General features: G+C 39.2%; 1 protein-coding gene across 2 annotated transcripts in view; it reads right to left on the minus strand.

Moving 5' to 3' along the window:
- CUBN (cubilin) overlaps positions 1-22,275 on the minus strand; it is a 143,516-nt gene that overhangs the window by 105,226 nt on the left and 16,015 nt on the right. The window contains exons 13-23 of one of the 2 annotated variants that reach the window (XM_061346130.1): positions 20,098-20,216; positions 18,562-18,796; positions 17,835-18,016; positions 16,922-17,084; positions 16,529-16,716; positions 12,158-12,314; positions 11,368-11,546; positions 10,720-10,882; positions 10,256-10,472; positions 9,220-9,350; positions 2,187-2,373 (exon numbers count right to left, since the gene is read on the minus strand). In XM_061346130.1, the coding sequence (XP_061202114.1) occupies positions 2,187-2,373; positions 9,220-9,350; positions 10,256-10,472; positions 10,720-10,882; positions 11,368-11,546; positions 12,158-12,314; positions 16,529-16,716; positions 16,922-17,084; positions 17,835-18,016; positions 18,562-18,796; positions 20,098-20,216 (1,921 nt within the window). Of the gene's footprint in view, positions 1-2,186; positions 2,374-9,219; positions 9,351-10,255; positions 10,473-10,719; positions 10,883-11,367; positions 11,547-12,157; positions 12,315-16,528; positions 16,720-16,921; positions 17,085-17,834; positions 18,017-18,561; positions 18,797-20,097; positions 20,217-22,275 lie in introns of both variants that reach the window. The other variant, XM_061346129.1, reaches the window with a different exon arrangement.

Consider the following 22,275-nt stretch of genomic DNA (forward strand, 5'->3'; position numbering starts at 1 on the left):
TGCTGGATATGTCCACCCTCTCATCTTAGCAGCCTGTCCAGAGTCTGTCAATATAATGACAGACTCAGTAAGTGTCTCAAGTAGACTTGATGCTGCAGAGGTTGGACTTCCTCCATATCCTATGAGGCAGCAGTCATTAGTGTAACCAAAGTTAATCTAATTTGAAGAAATAAGACTTTGCTCACTTCTCACTGTTTAGTCTGTCATGAAATCAGATGACTTGACATACTAAAAAAAATGGCCACCACACAAATAGGAACCCATTTCTCAGAACTGATATGATGCATGTTTTAAATACTTTCTTACACTTCGAAATTGTTTCTACAACCACTCATTTCCAATTTTAAATGAAGTAATATTCCCTAGTACCATAATAAGGATGCACATCTAATGTTCTGGTTTGCTACATGTCTCATGAGATTAAAAAAGATAATGACAACCTTATTATCAGTTGCTTTGATATGATCATAGAATGCTTATGGTTAGAAGAGACCTTAAAGCCCACCCAGTTCAATCCCTTGCCATGGGCAGGGACACATTCCACTAGACCAGGTTACTCAAAACCCCTTCAACCTCACCTTGAACACTGCCAGGGATGGGGCAGCCACAGCTTCTTTGGGCAACCTGTGCCAGTGCCTCACAACCCTCACAGTAAAGAACTTTTTGAAGCTTATCTTTAAGCACTTTCGTATTATAAATACCATACAGTCATAGGACAATAATAAGTACATTTATATGTGTATATGAGAGTGATCTTGCTATAATGCTTTTTAAGTGGACAGAAATACTTGCAATTACTTTTTCACACGTTTATACCTGGGTTTGAGAGAAATTTCTATTTAGACCTTGCCACTCTGATTTCTTGTCATCCTCCCTGCTTAAACTGTTTTAGGTGTCTCAGGTTACTGGCAGTTGAAGATCTGTGCCAGAACCTCCCCACGCTTGCATCTCGGCCTCTGCAGCTCCGGTCAGATGAACAGTTTTCTTAGTTGACCGAATGCAATTTATCAGAAGACACCTCAGGACAAGAAACCGGAGTGACACCTCACCTAAGGCTTATCTATCTGCTCCATTCAACAGTATCAGATTTGATGAGACATTCTGAAAATCCAGTTAGGGTAGCAGCCATGTGCTGAGTTGCACGTAGCAATGTTCTGGCCATGTCTTAAAAACCTGTTTAATGCTGCTGTGCTCTTCACGCTGAAAACAGCGTTAGATTCATGCAATAAATGAATGTTTTCAATTCTTCAGGTGAAAAAGATAAAAGAACCCCAAACCTGTTATAATTAAGGTATTAACTGTTAGAACAAAGGTAGATTAAATTTAATCTCAGATTGTTATTTTAAAATAAAAAAAAAAATCAAACACTTTACTTAGAAAATACTGAAAAAGCCTTTCAGTTTTTCATAACTTTCTCCAGTTTGCATGTACAGCTGAAAACAATCTACTCTAGTTTGAAAGGAATTCATCAGGAATCCAGGATCTCAATACTGCAACTTCTGCAAGCAGCTTTTTGTTTGGTTCTAAAAAGTAAAACACTGCTTACTGAAGAATAACCCATATAGAATATCTGGTATAACATACAGAATGAGTTTTATTGTGGTGCTTAACAATGTGGTGGAAACTCATGGCATGCTCAGAGTGAAAAAATACACTGGCATTCTGCAGACATGGTTCCTTTAGAGAGCTGGCTTGTGAGGACGAAAATGGGTGCGCAGACACTGCCAAGATCTGTTCCCTGATCTTCCCAGGCACAGAGGTGACCTGACAAGCCAGTAGTTTCCAGGGTCCTCCTTTCTACCCTTTTTAAAAATGGATGCAATGTTTCCTCTTCTCCAGTCACCAGGGATTTCACCTGCCTGCCACGACTTTTCAAATATCATAGAGAATATGTCACAAAACAGGCAGCAAAACTTCTTTTCTCCACTAAGGAAACCAACCAGATGCAGTACATGGGAACACAGTACACATATTCTGCTTGCTCTGAGAACTGGAATTTAAGCAGTGGAAAAGCCAACAGAGGAACAGAATGAGAGGAGGAAAAGGTAGCCTTGAAGGTTGTCTGTTCTTTTCCCACACTGACACACAAATCTACAGTTAAAAATTAGCTTCTGAGCATTCCTAAGTGGATTTGGACAACTTCCACGGTTACTGATAATAAGGACAAAATAAATCATAAGGCTTGCCTGATTTCTACATAATCTTGGGTACAGCGTTTATTCCCTTCCAAGGTGAAGTCGGTGAAGTTCAGAACAATCTGTCTGTTTATTTCCACGGTGATGGTGTATATGCACTCTGTCTGGACAGGGTAGTTATTGGGATAGTTTGGAGACGTTAGCACACCAGTTTCAGCACTGTAGTTGTGTGAGCACACTTTGAAAAGAAAAGAAGTAAGTACAGATTAATTTAACATGTATCTTAAATTAACAGGAAATGTCTATTTCCAACAGACAGAAGAGCAAACATCCTGTGCTCCTGTGCGTTATAACTCTTCCTGGACGCACCTTACTGCTGAATGTCATCACTATAAACTAAAACCAGAATACAGCTGTTTATATGGATCTCTTATATTTCAGTTGTCCAGCTTTTCCCAGAACACTGTGTCTAAATAGGCAAAGTAAGAGTAGTCCCAGCTGCCTAAATTGGCTTTGACCTAAAACCCAGGTAAGCAGAGAAAAAGGGGTGTCTTGACCAACACGAAAATATACACATAAAATTGTGGGCTGGATCTAACAGCCCTGGAGACTGATTCTGATCTTCCATTCCCCTGCTTCAGGTTCTACAGGTGGTAAATATAAGAAATGAAAGTAGATTTCTTAAATACTATATATCAAATAAGCAGGATTGGACTAATTATCAAATACAACTGAAAAAGCAAGAAAAATGTGATTATACTCATTTTAAGCTGGTTGGCACAGATCTCCAAAATCTTTCTCACACAGCACAGCTTCAGTTTAGTAATATTTGTGCTTAACACTTCAGTAAGTATAATAACTTGGGGGAGAGAATGGAGTTACAGTTCAGGCCCTCCATGTCTAAGGGTAGTCATTTCCATGTCTATTCTCCATTCATTCTAACTACTAAAATGCTTTTGCTCTTATAAGTGTCTGTAATGGTATATTTCTGTGTTCTTGGTCATCTGAAAGGCCTCTGTTGAAAATGTTTTCTGTGAGATAAATAGCCCCAAAGCTAGCTAGCAGACTCAAGTTCCTAATTCCTCACAAGGAGAAGAAAGAATCATGACACAGAAACAGGTCAATAATTTTCTGCCATTGGGTTGTACTTTGGTATAGACAAGTCAATAAGGTTTCATGCCCTAGTTTACCTAAAATTATGATCTATTAAATCCTCGATCTAGGATTTTAGTCATTTGTGTGTTCCGTCACAGATACACTCAAATGTACGCATATAACAATTAGGGTAGTCCTGGTCGTCTTAAAAAGCTTGTGATGCTTCAGAAATCCTTATAAGTCCCTTGCTGTGCTGCCAGCTCCTGTGGTGTTTCATGACATGTAGGGCTTATCACCAAACTTCAGATCCTTAGGTCATATGATTTCTTGAGTAAGCTGCCTGCAGGGTTAGAAATCTGACCCAAGTCTTTTCCCAACAGCTCACTACACAAATGCAAAATTAAAACGAAAACGTGGTTATTAGATTACTTATTTTTAACTAATTATTTCCTCCTGATTTTCAAAAGGTAAGTGCCTGATTCATGCACACATAGTGGTTAGAGCTGTTGCAATACTGCCGTTCCTTATCCACTCAGAGGCTGAGACCATGAATACTAGCTTTCAGCCTGGAGAATATTACCATGGATGTACTAGATAAGGGTCTTTAGGTTAAAATGAGTAACATAGAAGTCACGATATTTTTGTCAACCCCTTTAAGAACAACTTTCACAAAATTATCCAGGATCCCTCCCTCACCAGTTTGCTTTCTTGGGAAGCAATCCATACAGAAACTCATATCCCACGTGTGTTTTTTTTAAACTGGATGTTGCATATTGCTCTACACTGCACATAAGAATCTTCTTTATGAGCTAAGGAATAAATACAGAAAGTAGAACAATGACTGACTTAGAAATGTCAGACTTTTGACTACAGTGAAATAAATCCAAGCAGAGCATACACAGCTATGAGGATTAGGAAAAGCATAAATGAACCCATGGTTTTTTGACAGCCAACTCTCTTCTGGTAACTGGATTCATCTGTTAGGTTCTAGTCTCAGCAGGAAAGCTGACGCTCCCCTTTTTCACTCACCTCACTAACACAGCATTTGTGAGTGTGCTTCAGCAGTAAGAGTTCTACCAGTGAAAACTGTTAGCAAAGTTAGCAGAAAAAAGTACTTTGACTCATTTGCCAAAGTTCAGAACGCAGTCTAATGCCATAATGTGGTTAGTATATGCTTGGAAAAAAAATGAATTCAGTTTAGTTTGAAGACAGCTCATGAAAAGCAGAAAGTGGTGGCAACTGTCGAGGACAATCACACGTCTTGCTTTGCCAGTGTGTGAGGTTTTGAGAGCTATCCAGTCTGCTTCTTGGTTTTGATACTGACTGCATGATCTTCTGAAAAAAACGCCATAAATGGCAGTAACCCACTGTAATAGCCAACAGTGGAGAAAAATGCCAGGTTTTGTACCACTCACTTGTGTAATCATGCATACTGCAGAAAACTATTTCCATGGTTTTTTCCCAAAAGCTGCCACAAATCTAATTCATCCAGAATAAAACTACAGTTTAGTATGTAAAGTGGGAGTTTTATTTCAATCTCACTCTGCCAAAGGAAAACTGGGATCCCTAACAATTAGATCTTCATGTAATATTATGCACCTTTAGAAGGAAAAAGGAAGAAACTAGCACATGAAATATATGCCTCTCCATAGGCAATGGGAAAGCACATCTGCACTTCAGGGCCTTCTGTTACTGCTGCTGGCAGATACTAACAGGCTTAATTTTTACCAAGAAAGCACACAAAGGTCCTTTGTAGCATTTCAGATCCAAACTCCTTGGAAACACTGGGTACAGCTGTTCAAAAAGCATATCTGACCCTCTTCTGCTATTTTACACATGAACACCCATACTATAGAGTCATGTACACACAGACAGGCATAAATAAGCAGACTAATACCCTAGTCAAACATAACCAAGTTACAGTGGCCTAACAAGCAGTCAATGGCCAGGTGATTGGGCTTTTTTCCTGAGACTTGGGATGAGCTGAGTAGATGCCCAAGATGCATGCAGGACTTCCAGTTTTTCTTCTGTCTTAGCTCAGCCCCATTCAACTATGCCCTGTGTCTCTGCGCACACATATTTATCAGACATTACTTTCCATTCTTGTCATTGCTCATTCAGATGAAGAGAAAAGCGAGCCAGCATCCTCGCTGGGTTCAGTCAAAAAGATGGCAACTGTGATCTCAACTTGCACTCAGTAAGTTAACAAATCTATACATTGCTTTCAGGTGCACTTTTAAGGTCATGGGTTCACAAACGTTTTTCTGTCTTTCCTCATCCTTCTCAAAGTCTGACTTTTCCACTCGGTCACTGTCAGCTAACATGCACCACACAATTAAGCTATTTAAAACCAAGTCACCCCTTTTGAGAAATAATAGGGATCACAACTCAGGATGAAAAGGAGGAAAAATCTAACTCTTCACCAAAGCCAAAGAAAGACCAGGAATAAAATCTCTATCAATAAGGCAGTCTATTAAAAACCTTGCTAAGGCTGAATTTTCTCAGCAGAAAGGATGAAATGAAGCCTCTTTAATGAAACAAACAAACGGGGAAAAAAAAAAATATTCCGTCCAAAACCTTAATTCAAAGTAAAACAAATAAATTCCCACTTACTGTTGAGGGGGAGAAGTTGAGGACAATAAAACTAGTGCTATTATTATTGGAAAATGGTGGCCTGGATCTTTCAAGACCCTGAGCCCTTTCAAAGATTTTTCAGTAACTCTACATGGATTGCTTGTGGTGTGGTCAGCCAAGATGGGCAAAGGAAAACCCTAAAAACTATCTTAACACTTAGGTGGCTGTTGTGGTATTCCTCTACCTGGTATTTGAGACCTGGACTCTAGGAAATAACTCAGAATATTAGTTTCCTTTCCATGTGACTTTACCCTTTAGAAGACAGACAGACAAGAACTAAGCATTTGAGACACAGATAGTTTCAGTGGGCAATATACACTTAAACAGCTGTGTATCACGTGGTCATGTTTACTGAAGGATTCCATTTGTATTGCTGCCATATAAGCTATGTATGACTACTACTTGGCAGAGTGTTAAAAACAATTATTTGCACTTCATGGATCATGGCCATGACTGCATCTTGAGGCATTCAAAGGTTTTGGCAGAAAATAGAGCTTTGCCATTATTTTTAGGCTAGTTTTCAACTAATTAATGTATCACAGATAAACTATGCTAACAAAAGCAGTGTTTGCTAAGATGCATGGGGAAAAAATAGCTTTGTTTTACATAAAAATATTTTTTCACTCTTAGTGAGCCTTTTATTTTAACTCCTATTTTTTATTTTCTTAAATAATCTTGTCAACTTTATCAATAGTTCATTCTCTGTAAAACAACCCTAGGCAAAACCTATTGAAATGTCTAATATGAACCAGAACAGCTTTGACCAGTTCTGATATTGGTTACACTCTAGCTGCCTAAGACACCATGGCTCAAAAACACGGAAGAGTCTTACTGCACAAGAAACATTATTAGTACCATATTTTCCTTAGCAGAAAAATGAAAATAGGCAGCAGATGTAAAGAAAAAACCAACAAACTCTATATAGCTTTGGTAAATGTCTCAGATATTATTATGTTCAGCAAATTGCTACCTTAGTGTAACTGGATATACATAAGATGAGTATCATGCCTAAATATCTCTCAGTGAGAAAACTAAACTTGATACGATTTCAGAGAAGTAGGGAGTTGCTTCTCACAGCAAAGTCCAAATACACACATCTGCTTGCCTTCTCTCAGGCCATAGAAGCTTCAAAACACTTTATTCTTAATTAAAAACAAACAAATGTTAGCAATCCAGCAACTTCATAATACTGCTGTGCTTGTGCTGAGACCAAAAGAAACAAATCTCTGTAAAGAAAATAGATCATAGTTTCAACCTCTCCATAAGTGTATTACTCTCAGTTTCAGTAGTTACCTGCTTCTTCGCCATACTTACACAAACTACAGTGGCTGAAATGAAAAAGCATTTATTCTACAGATCATAGTTCCAGGTCTAAGTAATTGAGAGTTGGACCTGTTTAACTGAAGAGTAGTAGAGATATATGTGTCAATTATGGGAAAACAAAATCATGCCTGTTGTTTAGAGTTTGGATAAAGATGTTATATAGTTCTAATTTCAGATAAATGTTTTATACAGTTTCTAGTTGTTGACAACATTAAAGAGAAAAGACTTGAATTTTTAAGGCCCAGTTTGAAACCATTCCAGGGATAGTGTTGTTGAAGCTAGAACCTTGCATGATGCAAACAGCACTGTTTTGGATGAAAGATGAGAAAATCCAGTCACCACGGTGGTGGTAAAGAAGAGGGATATGGAAGAAAGGAGGCAGAGCAGCAAAGCTGGACAGCACTGAAGTAACTAACAACCAGAGAAACAGATGAGGTTACACAGAGACAGAAATAGAGATTAATGTTGAATAAAGAATATTTTGATCTTGATGAGCTGTGAGAAGAGCTGCTACAAGAACAGTTACGAAGGAACCAAATCTACCCATGAAATATTAATCTGAGGTAAAAGGAAAAATATCTCATAATTGCAGAAGTTAGCTTGCAGCTGCAAAAACACGATCATAAAGGATTTTGTAAGGCTGTCAGTTCCACAATTTCCCACTAGTAAGAATTCAGGTTTTAAACTACAGTCTTTCTTGGGAAGATTTTTTAAAAGTAAAAGTTGGGGTTTGGCCTATTACTTTTTAACAAACAGAAATTTTTTTCTTGGAATAGTTCTCATTAAATCTTAATTGTTTTTACTGGCTTTTTGGTTTTCATGCCAGATAATGAATGAATGCTGCTGAGGAAATTGATTACTTGGATTTGTAAGATATCTGATAGTGAATAAACACATAGTGGCAGGCAAAATCTGTACCAATTTCACCTACACACATGCTTGAGAGATTAAATAATAGCCAAATTTTCCAAGGTGTCACCAAGGAAGCTGTTATATTTCACAAGGCAGAAATTGGAAATTTTTCTGGTTTTAAACAGGTTGGAGAAACTCAGAAAGTAGGAAAAAATAAATTGTTGAAGAAACTATGGGCAAACAAGGAGCAGCTGTTGGTAGTTTATGGCTGCATAGATAAGTATGATGAAATCAGGTATTCATCTAATAAATCGCTCATAGTCTGCACTCATACACACAAACCACCTAGAAACTGATTAATGATGGATTCACAAGTAACCCAGCTACTTTTTTTTTCATTGTCTTACTCTGCGTCTTCTGCAGTTTAATTCTGCTAGTAGAGCCTGTCCCTCTTCTACTACAGATCTGCGTGCAGCAATGAGTGGAGCAATAGCAGACCCATGGCTATTGGGTCTATGAAACTGGTAGTTATAGTCTTTTACCAAGAGGTTGCTTTTTCAAGTGCAGAGAACTAAGGGAATGAATGGCCCTTTTTCTTTTCCGTAGTCTTTTTCCCCTTAAAAGGCAATACTCAGAACAGATTTAAGGCATAACAGGAGCCTTGAACTCCAGTGGAGACAGAAACATTGCATTCTGTAATGAAAAGAAAGAGCTAGTGCTTTCGGGTTATTTTTCTGCTTTATCAAATTTCATCCTATATGACCTTTTCTGCCCATCATCAATATTGAATCTTAATAGCGACTAAATTAATTTTATGGCACCTGAGAGTCTCCCATGCAAGTGAGTTGCCCACAGTAGCAAAGCTTCCTAGATCACACATACTCAGCTCAGAAGGGACAAACCAAATTCAGAAAATATTTTGCCTACATTAATGTAGTTCTGCCATGTCAGCTCTTACTGGCTTTTTAAAGAAAACAGCAGTTTTGCTTATAGGAATTGCCTTCTGCTTTTCTAGGGAGGAAAAAGCTTGTGAATAAAGCAGGATAAATAAGAAAGGGTAGAAGAGGCACCAAGCAGTCTTCTGTTAACACAGAAAATAATGTTTCTGCTTCACATAGTGGCTATTTACAGTGACAGATGAAAACATTTAATTTGCATAATGAACAGACTGAGATATTACCTTTCGATGCATCCAGGGAGATATAATTAGCTGAAAAACCCTCAGATGCAATACTGTGATGGGTCACGAAGTGCAGCGTCATTAAGTTGCCACCACTAGTGAGCGATGGTGGAATTGATCTTCCACAGTACCTGCATCAAAAATATGCCCCACATCTAATAACAGTACTTTATGCAACGTCTGTATTACTGGAAGGGGACTCAGCTTTCCTGGGAAGTTTGAACAGCTACACATACACAAACCTCTTCTTTGTATGGCACAGACCCCAGCCATATACCTTGTATCACGGGACTAAATAGCACATGTACAAGGAAGGGTACAAGTCTAACTTATGGCAAGTTGCCAAACTCATACTGAAATTATTTTACGCTGCACCTACAACATATTATCTTCTTTTGTATGAGTCAGAGTGGCTGGCCAACCATTAAGGGTGCAAACCACTCTGCATTATGTTTTTTTGTTTGCTTCTTATTTTCCAAAATACTGCCATGTCAGCCAACTACTTTACAGTCTGTAGCTGCATCTGAATATTATCCCCAAGTAGTACAGATGTTCTTGAATTCTAGAGTGGCAAGAAAACCCCATGTATACCACAACTAGAGAAGGGGAAAAAAAAGAGAAGATTCTTCACTAAGAGAAAATCACACATCAGGAGAAAGTGAAAACAAATTCCTATAAAATGCAGATTTTGGTTTAGATTTTGCTGAGATCCAAGTGCATAATCTTTTAATAATCTTTCTTTCACTTCTGCAAGTGTTTCACATCACGTCTTTCCTTGGGCACAGATATATTAATGCTTATGAATTTATTTCCCATAAATCAAAATATTAATGGCACTGGACAATGCCAGATATTGAAACCTGTCCTTAAAAAAGCTGCCATTTTGACACAAGTTAGTTTCAGTATAATATTTAATAAATGTTCTTCTCATTCCATGATCAAAGAAGGCAAGCTGCTTTGACCTTGGATGTCGAGACCTACAGAACTGTACTCACTCTACTGTAATTCGGCTCAGTAGGCTAACAGACATATTCACCTTCCCAGTATTTCCACAGTGATGTTGTCATATATTTCAAGATATTCACTTCTGCAATCATAATCAAATGCCAAGTTAAATGAAGTGAAAGTCAGGCGGATAAGGTAGCTGGGCTCAATGTTGATAATCCAGGTACAGTTAATACCATGTGGGTAGACATCTGGATGACTGGGACTTGTAATAGTTCCTTCCGGCTCAGTAAGCATCTCTCCACATACTGTAGGGATTTAAAATATCAGGTTAAATGATACGTTTATAAAAAAGTTAGGCACTTACAAAATCTATTCTCTTTCTGAAATTTCATAGTCTTTTCTTTTCCCCTTGATGCATACTACACGGTAATTGATTCACAGTTTATCTCCCATCACACCATCATAAAACTTGATGGCCAGCTGTTTTCAGTGTACAGGAAAATCTGGTGAGTCCAAACACAGGAAAACAATAAAAAAAATACATATCCTTACCTGTATCTAATGGCCAGTACTCAGCTCTGAAGCCAAGGCTGGAAAAAGAGGAAGCTCTGAATTTGATATAGAGGTTGTTCCGTGTAGATTGCACTGTAGATGGTACAGCTGTACCACAATATTTTTCCAAAAGAGGAGCATCTGTGCTGTTACCATCTCTGACCTGAAGAGCAATGCATTAGAAATATCCCATACAAACTTCTATTATATTAAAGTTTTAAGCATAAATGAATTCATAAGAACCATATGAAGGAGACCCTTAGTAAGTCAAGCTCTACACTTTCCTCAGCATGGTTTCTATTATACTCACATACAATGCGACATGACTGCCAGAGAAGCACTCTCCCACACAAAGCATGTCACATTAATAAAAGCCGAGATCTTACACCGCCAACAGTAAGCAGCACATAAACCTCCAAAACCAGGTCTGTCTATTTAAAAACACCTCATACTTGTCTCTGATTATGAAAGTGGTCATACGATCTTCAGAGAATGAAGAAAAGGTTTAGGATCCCATTATGAACCCAGAAGAGCTTTTATAACTTTTATAACTGTCAAGCAGTTCAGCTTTAGTGGAAAGGAGTAGGAGAATGAATATACGGACAGGGATCTATCTACTTTTCATAGTATATGTGTATTATTCTTTACCTCGATGTAGTCTGAGTCACAGGTGGTTGTATTTCGAATGTTAAAGTCAATAAAGTTAAGAATCACCACTTTGCTAGCTGGCTGGGAGATGATCCACTCACAGGTCTTTGGGTGAGGGGACACCCTGGGGTAGTAAGGTGAATGGATGGTGCCCGTTCCAGACAAGGAGCCTCCACAGGCTGCCAAGAGACACCAAGAATAAGTACTTGTGAAGAATGGTTTCAAGGTATGTATAACATGATGTCTATAAATATCACTATGAAATTAGAAGAAAACCACCTCTAAAAACCTATGTTCTTACAGCATCTACTATCGGTCATCCAACTAATATTAAAATGTATTTAAAGAAACATATTGCTATATGTATAGCATAACCATACAGATACCATCAATCTGACCATCAATCTGATGGTAACTAATGGATTTGACTCATTTCTTTCTAAAACACATGTAGATTTGTTGGTGATTGAGAACTGAAATATAGGAAGATATAAAGTAAAAATATTTAGTCAGAATTGTAGCGCTATCCTCTTTGGTATGCTAGCAGTTAAGTGATTTACCATTAATAGAAGCAATGAGGGGTGCACTTCCCAGGAGTGCCTACAACAGATCTACTTCAGACATCATCTTACATTTCCAAAAGTGGCAATAAATAAATAAATTGACCCTATTTTTTTTCTTTCTTTTGAATTTTGTCTTAAACCCGTTATATGGATAACATAACACTGAAATCGCTGAAAATGTCCAAATTACAGATCAATTCATTGTGCAAGTCACCAGTTCCTCTTACCAACTTGATAAACAGCCCTGAAGCTAGCCCTTTGCACAGCAGCATTAGACTTGAACTTGATCCACAGACTGTTGCTGGTAGAAGTGATTGGAGACATAAGTGTACTATGACAGAATTTGCTAATAAGAGAAGACATCTCATTGTCACCATCTCGAACCTAGTCATCGAAAATAAAAAAAGAAAAACATCAGACCAGAAAAGCATTGGGATCTGATATCCAGACAAAATTATAATCTCACTAAGGATACTAAACAGCAAAAGGAGTAACTAGTTTACTTATTTATAAGGGAGAAAAACAACCATCATAGTAATTGGCACAAGATTTACGAGAGCTCAAAAGAAAGATTGGATGATCAGCACAGAAGACACACACGTTACTATCACAGGACACAAAGATGAAACAGGTCTTCTCTGTGAACCACAGCTTTAACACTAGTTCCTGCCAAAAGTGACACCTTTAGCGTGAAAGAGCCAGGCAGAGTGCTCACCAGTGACAGCTATGAAAATTCTGCCAGCACTAAAACCTGCTCGGAAAAAGAAAAGGGGGGGGGGGAGGTATTTGTGATTTTCTTGCTTTGGCCATGAAGCTTCTAGTGATTTTTCAATGTCACTTCTCCAGAACAAGTACATGTCCAGTCACACCCTTACAGCAACGCAGCCAGACAGCCCACTTACAGGAGATGCAACTCTGAGTCCCCAAAGCAGTAAAGAGGTATATTGACATCTTTCTATTTTATCTGAAGGGTCCAATGGATAATAATGGTAATGAAGGGAATCACTTCCAGCTTTTACCTTCTGCCCTGCCACTCTACTGACCTCAATCAATTTTCTAATCGAAGGAGAATTGTATCTTATGTGTTTTCCCAGAAGTTGATTATAAACCTTGATTATCAAGGGTACTAGAAAGGAAAGAGGTATTTGCATATCTGAACTTTGGGCCCTGAACCCACAAACTGTAAGAATAGGTGAATCCAAGGGAGCAGGCAAAGCACTGGTATAACCAAGGAACATAGAACACTCTGAGGTGCCCATCTAATTCCAAGTGGGCACCCAACAAGATGAAGTCCAAAAAAACAGGTCCTCTGCTATTTACCCAAGCAAATAAATGCATTTTATCTCCCAGAGATTCTCCTGAAAATAAAACAGCTCTTTTCTGCTGTAAAAGTGGTGGTAGCTCCTGCAGCTGGAGCCGCTTTTAAATGCACTTATGTGCTATTTATCCCCCCCAGAAATCATTCCAGTGAAAGCATTGGCAAAGACAGGGACATCCAGTTTTCAGGGCCCCTCTCATCACCTCTTTCCTCAGCTGTATTCCTCCACAGGTTGAAAAAAGGCAGGGAAGCCTCTGGTGAGCAGGTGGCAGCGGCAGCACTGCTTGCCCAGCTTTGGCAATCTCAAGCTGGTGAGACAGCTTTCTGACTAACAGATGTGTTTAATTTCCCTGGAACTTGAGTTTAAGGTGACAGAATTATTCTGATTTACAGCGCAGCAACTGCGATCAGAATTTGTGCTGGAATATTTAGAAAATCTTTGGAGAGCAGTGAAATTTTCCATAACTATAATTCACAGGAGTTTATTTTTTTTTTCTTGAGCTACTTCTCCTTATGTTTTTGGTTTATAAAGCCCAGTGGGTAGTGTTAAAAATAACAGGTTCATTAAAGTATCTCAGTAACATCTCTTATTACCAGCTAGAAGAATGACATAGAAAAGAATCTGTCTTGGCTGACACCTTACCTCTGCAGCATCACATCTCAGTCTTTCTTAGATAAGTTTTATTGTCTCTAGTTTCTAACTAAACATCCCTCCCTAAGCAAGTGCCCATGAGCTGTATCTGGTCCCTGTGGAAACTCTGTAGGTTTCCTGGCATCACCAGGGATGGGAAAAATCTGTGCCTTTTCAAAATGACAAAACAGTTGTCCGAGAGTGACCTTTAAAGTACCTTAAGCACCAAAAAGCTGCCTCCCTAGCTCAACCTCATTACAAAAAGCACATACGTGGGAAATCAGGCCTTGATAAAAGAACTCAGTGCTTTAGTGACACTGACTGTCCTTGTTAGAAAATGGCGGTCCTGTTTCTTTGGACTGAGCCACTGAGTGAGAGGGCAGGAAGACGGGAAGGCCAGAAACACAGGCACCCTGAATGGCTTGTGACTGATCCGCAAACAGTGAGGTAAATGCCTTGCTGAACTAATACAAACCGATTGCATTCAACAGAAACGGGTTTGTCTCTCTGGCTGCTGTGAATTTAGCTCCTGTTCTGCCAGCAATTAGGCAAGAGGAGTACTAGGCCAAACAAACAAAAGCTGTCTGTTTTCATTAAACACACTTCCCCTCTCATTCCAGAAATTAATTACACTTCATTCCAACCAAAGTGTCTGCACTGGAGGAGGAGGGAAGAGAACGATGTCAGCACAGTAACATCTTTTAAAAACAGATTAAGTACATGGAGCTCACAGGAGCCTATTCCTGACTTGATAAAGAAGAGATTAAACACAAAACCAAACCTGTGCTGCCACTTAACTGTGTAGCCAGCAGCGGGGGACCCAGCTTTGCCCTGGGCTGCAGGGGTTTTCTTTGAGGAACGGCTGAGGGAACTGGGGCTGATCAGTGTGGAGAATGGAAGCCTCAGGGGGGACCTTATGCTCTCTACAGCTACCTGAAAGGAGGATGGACAGGGGAGGTGGCGGGTCTCCGCTCCCAGGTAACAAGCAATAGGATGAGAGGTGACAGCCTCAAGCTGTGTCAGGGGAAATTTAGATTGGATATTAGGAAAAAGTTCTTCACTGAAAGGGTAGTCAGGTATTGGAACAGGCTGCCCAGGGAAGTGGTGGAATCATGATCCCTGGAAATGAAAAAACATGTAGGTGGGGACCCTAGTGACATGGCTTAGTGATGGACTTAGCAGTTGTGGGGTAACAGTTGGACTTGATGATCTTAAAGGTCTTTTCCAACCTAGTTGAGTATACGATTCTATGATTCTCCCACGTGCTTCAGTTGCTGCAGCACCTTCACTAACAGTTTTACTTCTGTTTACCTCTGTGTGGTACAGCCACAGCTTTATACAAGCGGGAGTACCCAGCAGTCATTCCATGTAGGATGAGGTATTATGACAGTATGGAGAAATACAGGTACGACAGCAGACATTGACAGCTTTGAGTCGGGGCACAAACCAGAGGAGAACAGGGACAGGATGATGGGAGAAGGGTCACAGGCCACCAACATAAAGAGCCTGACAGGTGCCCCAGGGCACCATCAGGACTCACTGTCACAGCCTTGCCTCTCCCAGGACCCCCACACCCTGCCCAAGGCCAGGAACTCACATTGACCCCCAGGGCCATGAGTCCCCACCCCAGCGACACTGCAGCAGGGAAGTCTCTAGCTCCAATAGCCCTTCCTGGCCACAGGCTCTGATAAGCCAGGCTCACCCCCATGGCCACATTCCCATGTGGCCTTGGTCCATCCCCATCCCCAGGGAGGCGCCTGATGACCAGGGCTGTCCTGCTCACTGGCCAGGGCAGAAGGCCTTGTTGTGCCTCCCTGGGGAGCCCCATGGCCCCTGGGAGCCCATGCCAAACCTCTCCTACTATCAGTTAAAGAAATGCAGACCTGGAACTGGACAAAACTGGATATAGGAATAACAGAGAAACAAAAAAAAAAAAAACCAACCAAAAAAACAAACCAAAGAAACTCCAAAAAGCACCCTATGGTAGCAAATGATATAACATGAAGCTGCAGACCAGTGAAGAGAGAGCTAGGTGTCAAAGCAAACACAAAAATTGCCTCAAGTGGATCCCAGTTAGTATCAACATGACTATTCTAATTATCATATTTTCCATATAAACTTTCTAACTGTACTAAAGACTGATAACAACTCTTGAATTAGACCTGTAAGATTTCAATTATGTTAACAATAAACTCCCGGTTTTACACATGTATATGTGTGTATGTATGTATATGTTTGTACGTATACATACATACATATATCATGTGCTTCCTTTTTGTGCCAGAACAGGATTTTCTGAATAACACCATGACTCCAGAAAACACTGCATAGTGGCTATGGTATTGTTTCTATTTTCTTGTGTTTGGCATGCATTTAGCAAAGCTCCAAACTCCACCTTAATCATATATAGCCAATTAAGAATCAATGTTAACCTAGCCAGATTTTCTTGTTCCTTGCCTTTGCTTCATTCCAGATGTACAGTCACACTCTTTTAACCCTGGGGACTTATGAACCCAAATAAATTGTTATAGTTAGTCCTTTATGTAACTACACCTATTTCTGTCGTGGCCATTGGGACGGAAATGAGGCAGCATGGTTTTGTGCACACATGTAATCAACTTCTCATATCAACCCATTGAGAGAGGTCACCTCAATATAATTCGATGAACAATCAGTGTGACTCTCCAGCTCCATATGGGTGAAGTTGAGGTATATTTTTTCATCCTCTGGTTGTCGGATAATGTAGATACATTGTCGGTTGTTGACATAAGGGTTAGGCCAGAAAGGGGATGTGATAACCCCTTCACTGTCCGTGTAATTTCCTCCACAACTTGGATCTGCTATATTAAGAAAAGAATAAATCAGTTGAGATATTCGCAAGTATGGTAACTCTTTCAGTTTAGGCTGCCTGTGGACAATGGCTGCAAATCGAAGAGGATTTCTGTATTATTAAATAGCAAGTGTGAATTGCATCCATTCATGTGTTGTTTGCTGTATCTTGGAAATGTCACAGATCAGCCTTTAACGCTGAATTTTACTTACCAGGAGATGTTGTATAAAGAATGTGAAAGCCTTTATCAGTAACAAAGTCATCAGAGTGAAAGTGAATCCATGCGTATGGACCAGTGGTTTGGAGTGGAGGTGGAGTCCCAGTGCTACAGTATTTAACAAGGACAGGGTCTTGTGGAAGAAGACCATCTCTAATCTACACAGAATGATAAAACATCATTTAGGGTTATTAGATTTGTGGCAACTGTAAACAGTACTAACACTCCTAAAGTTATATCACGGGGCCTGGGAGATATTGTAGATGGTAAGTGGAGGGAAAGCTCATAGGAAGTTTCCTCCAAACACAGGGGAACCAAGGAATAGACCCACCAGCATAGCTGTGATTGTGCTCCTAGGAGTTTTGTGAAAAGAGAAAGAAAGTATCAGAAGATCTGCTGTTGAATTGCTTTCCTGAAATCATGGTCTGCATTGCAGTTTTGGAGAACATGCTATTCTAAAACAGCTTCTCATTTCCTTGACTGGATACTGGTGAGTCCTGTAGCCATTACATTTGACAAAACGCCTTAAAGCTCACACATCAAGTCACAGACTGAATCTATTAATATTAGATTCCTTTCCGTAATAGTTTACCTTAGCATGGTAATACTCTGTGGGCTGACATCTGACAAGGAGTTTGGAAACTGAACTTTGTAAGAAAGTGAAAGTGAAAGGTATTTTGCCTGAATCCTGTCACCTTCAGTCACAGGATTCCACTGACTTCAGAGAAGCAGGCTCTCACCTCCCTTCTGTTATAATGCCCGTATCTGATTGTGCATTTATGGCTGAAATAAGTACAAATGATCATTTCAACCCAGGACTGAATTTTCCTTTCTGTATGTACAAAGGTTTTGAAATGTCTTGTTTTGCAATAACATAGCCATAAAATGTTGTCATAATCCATAATTACCTCTAAGTAGTCATAACTGCAGTTTTCATGGTGTTCTAGGCTTAGTGTGCCAAAAGCAAATGTGATGAGGAGGCCAGGACTGGTTGAGATGGTCCAGAAACAGTCCCTGTTTACAGGATAGTTACCAGGGTATCCTGGAGAGCTTATTGAGCCGTAAGTACCCGTCAACTCATCACCACATTCTAACAGAAAAGCAGAAGAACACCACATGTCAGGTCAGATGAATTCTCCAGTAGTGTCAAAACAAAGTATCAGTTGGGATTCAAAATGAATTCAAAGCCAAATATCAAACCGAACAAACCAACAAGTTACTTTTTTTTTTTTTTTTAATTTTACAATTAATTCTGCATCTTGGTTGTAAAAGCATAACTGTTTCCAGTTATGATGGAAATATCTTTAGGAGAATGAGCAAAAGCACCGTGTTTTGTGTTGGATTTAGAAAATTAATCTGGATTTCTGTACTTCGCAATTAGTGTCCATGTTTTATCCTAGCACAAAACTGTTTTCATTAAAAACCAAAACAATAATTCCAGGCAAAGCTGATTTATATAGATATAATCAGAAAAAAAATTGGAGTTTAAATATTTCAAAGTGACATTTCAGCTCCACTCCCTAGTAAAATACTGTCCTACCTCTCCTAATGCTTCCAAATCAGAGGAAGCAAGTAGTGCATTTTGCTTCAAAGCTGCAAAAGATGCTGAATTACTAAGCATTTCATCAAACTTACCAGGATCTCGAGATTCCCACTGAACAGTAAAACCCCCAGCTGTAACAGTGTGGTCTGAGTAGAACCAAAAATACAGGGAGTTGTGGGAACTGAAAAGCTCTGCAGGAGGTGAGGAGCCACAGTATTTCCCCAGCATGTGCATTGACGCTGACGGCCCATCGTGGATTTGAAGGAAGTCAGAGTTACACTCATTACTTGACTCCAGATGGAAGAATGGGAAAGCAATACGCAGAATCTAATGGGAATTAACAAAACAAGAAAACTCTCTTTTTTTTCATCTGCTGAGACACCCTGTAAAGAGCAGATACATGTGTTCATGCAGCTGTGAGAATCTACAAGCTTTGGAGCCATTATGTCATTTCCTGAGAAGTTCCAGAACAGAAGAACATATTACAGAATCTTAAGGGTCAAAAGGAAAGAATTAGGACAGGGAAGTTGTCTGGAAGGAGTATTATTTCTATAAACTAATAATTGAGACCATTTTCCTGTGTTTGTTGTATGTGTGAAATATAGATATGTATCTATTTCAAGCCATGTGAAAGGCTTGAAATACAGCATAAAATACATTATTTCAGGTTCCCCATTGAAGTTTTCTCATCAGATAAGTAACATTTCTCATTCCTTCTATGGTTAAAGTATTGTCATGGCAGTTAAAAAGAATAAATTATCCTTTTTTTTTTTTTGCACACATAAAACAGTGTATCCCAAGCCTGCTCTGGATACTTAGTGACATTCACAGCTTTATATATATATGTTCAGATTCCTCACTGATGTGCGTTAAGATAGCTCTGCTGAAGACAGGAGTGGCTCTCAGGCTTAAAGCTGAGGATACACATAATATATCCATATATATTATACATGCATATAATGCTGTATAAACCACTAGCAACCACTGGCTTATGAAGCTACTTAATTCATTCCATGACATGTCAAAAATAGATCAAACATTTAGATCCCAAGTAAGAAATCTAAGTGCTGAAGTGTGAAATAACATATTTTATAGCTGTTATTTGTACACAAGTAGAACTGTTAGTTGCAGATCAGAATCAGAACACACATTGAAGTGCAACATTTAAAAATTAATCCTTAAATTTATTCAAACACTGTTAGTAGACAAAGGCATTGATAATATAAATTCCACATTTCTGGTGCTCAGAAATCAGAAACATAAAATTTTTGTGGGGTCACTTAGCTCACGAACCAACTGTGGAGCGCATCAGAGCAGAGCTCTTCTCATGCAGCTATTCACAGATCACATCACAAACTAATGGCACTTTCTCTAGCTGGTGGTAGGTGAATAAATTCTGACATTCTGTTGCATAGGAAAAAGCCTGAAAAGGTAACCCAGGCAAATGCTTTAGGTAAGGAGCCTGACGGCTTGTAGGGATCTGAAACTTACTATTTTTGTAAAGCTATTTATTCTGAGGGGATTGGATGACAATACTGGAGTATGTGGCATGAAGATGGTCGTGTTTGCTCTGATGAGCTGCAGGGTCCTGCAGAGTGAGGGCCTCTTTAACCTGAGCTCTATTTTACCTTGCTGGGGTTAGTGTGGATAACCCAAGCACAGCTGACTCCATTGTTGTACTGTTGGCTGTTTGGGTTGTTAGGATAACTGAAAGTCCCCCTGGAGCCTGAGAGATATCCTCCACAAACTACAGAAAAAGACAGAAAAATAAATGAATTAATTCGTGCTATCACTGTACAGACTTAAACCCCTAGCTTTCTAGCTTCATACACATCTAAAACAAGGGTGAAAGATACATATATAAAAGGTTCCAGGATTTCCTCTAAAGTGGAATGACATCACAAAATACTATGCAAAATTATTCCCTGAGAGAAAAGTAGTTCCTGGAAAAAGAACAAAGATTTTCAGCTGGAATATATGGATACTGCCAAGAGATGTTGATTCTATCTCAGGAAAATGTCCATAAACTAATTTGTTTCCAGAAGGCTACCTCCAGATTTATTTAATTTTCCTCAGAATTCTTTAAACTCCTTAAAATTTCTCCAGAGACTTTAAATTTTTCACCTACAGTGAAATAACATTTTGAAGTTAACATGATCCAAAATTGTCTTTCTCAGTAGTGGTCCATCATTGAAGTTATCCTTCAGGTGTTTTATTGTCCCATTTATTCTCTTTGGTCAGATTTCTGGGTCTGATGATACCTCTCATGAAACGCTGTTGTCCCTTTTCTCACTGAGTCATTCAGTGAATGGGAGCTGTGAACTAGAAATCCAAAACCTACAGAAAAATATGTCTATAAAGCACTCAAAATACAATGCACATATAGCTACGGTGTACAGCAAGCAGCTCCAGTTAAATGTTGAACTGATGCTAAAGAAACACTTGATTCTCAACAAACTGAAGTATTTTGTTTCAGCGAGTGGTAAAAAGAATCTAAGTGTCCACCTGAAACATCTCACCATTTCTCAACCACATCCAGAATTAACATGTCATAAAGTGTATTATTTTTCCCCTGATGAGGAACTAAACCAAAAGTTGATACTTTCTCACTGGATAAAACTTGGTTTTATATCCCTCCTATTATGAACGGTTAAATATATATATATATATTTTATATGTGCTTGATAATAAAATATTATTAGTTAGATATTTAAGGAAAATAGGAAAAAGCCTGAAGTAGCATAGAATCACAGAATCATAGAATGGTTTGGGTTGGAAAGGACCTTAAGATCATCTAGTTCCAACCCCCCTGCCATGGGCAGGGATGCTTCATCCTAGACTGTGTCCCCCAATGCTCTGTCCAACCTGGCCTTGAACACTGCCAGGGATGGAGCATTTACCACTTCTTTGGGCAACCCATTCCAGTGCCTCACCATAGTAAAGGACTTATTCCTTATACCTAAACTTAACTTTCCCTGTTTAAGTTTAAACCCATTACCCCTTGTCCTATTGCTACAGTCCTGGCTGAAAAGTCCCTCTCTGGCATCCCTGTAGACCCCCTTCAGATTTGGAAGGCTGATCCAAAATAGACCATATTTCACAGGGGCTCGGTGCAAGTTTTATAGTCTAGATTCTGTGAAAATTTAATCTGCCTTCTTCACAGCAACCTGCAATAAATACAAGCCATCTGACAGATGGTTGCCACAGGGATGCTCACTGAAATGCTATTCTGACCTTGTTCAATTAAAATTAATGGAAAAAAAATCCCAGACAAACAGAAGAAGTGATACCGAGAAGAAATGTTAAAGACAGAACCTTTCAGTCACTCTATAAAACTCGGTCTCACATTTTCATTCATAATATTTCTTTCATTAAATTTATGTTTGGAAAGCGTTCCTGGCTTTCCCTCTTGACTAAGAATGTCAGGACATCTCAGCTTCACAACAAATGAAATAGTATGCATAAAATAAACATTCATACATTCTCTTGTAAATCTGTTCGGCTTATATCGGATCTTAGAATCATAGAATTATAGAATAGGTAAGGTTGGAAAGGACCTTAAGATCATCAAGTCCCAAACCCCCTGCCTTGGGCAGGGACACCTCACACTGGACCATGTTGCCCACAGCTCTGTCCAGCCTGGCCTTGAACATTCACAGGGATGAAGCATTTACAATTTCTTTGGGCAACCCATTCCAGTGCCTCACCATCCTCACAGTAAAGAATTTCTTCCTTATATCTAACCTAAACTTCCCCTGTTTAAGTTTGAACCCATTATCCCTTGTCCTACCACTAAAGTGGTTAAT

The sequence above is a fragment of the Neopsephotus bourkii genome, unplaced genomic scaffold, assembly GCF_033783945.1.
Source record: "Neopsephotus bourkii isolate Nb327-2 ecotype Australia unplaced genomic scaffold, CSIRO-AGI_Nbou_v1 NB_257, whole genome shotgun sequence".
Taxonomy (NCBI): Eukaryota; Metazoa; Chordata; class Aves; order Psittaciformes; family Psittacidae; genus Neopsephotus; species Neopsephotus bourkii.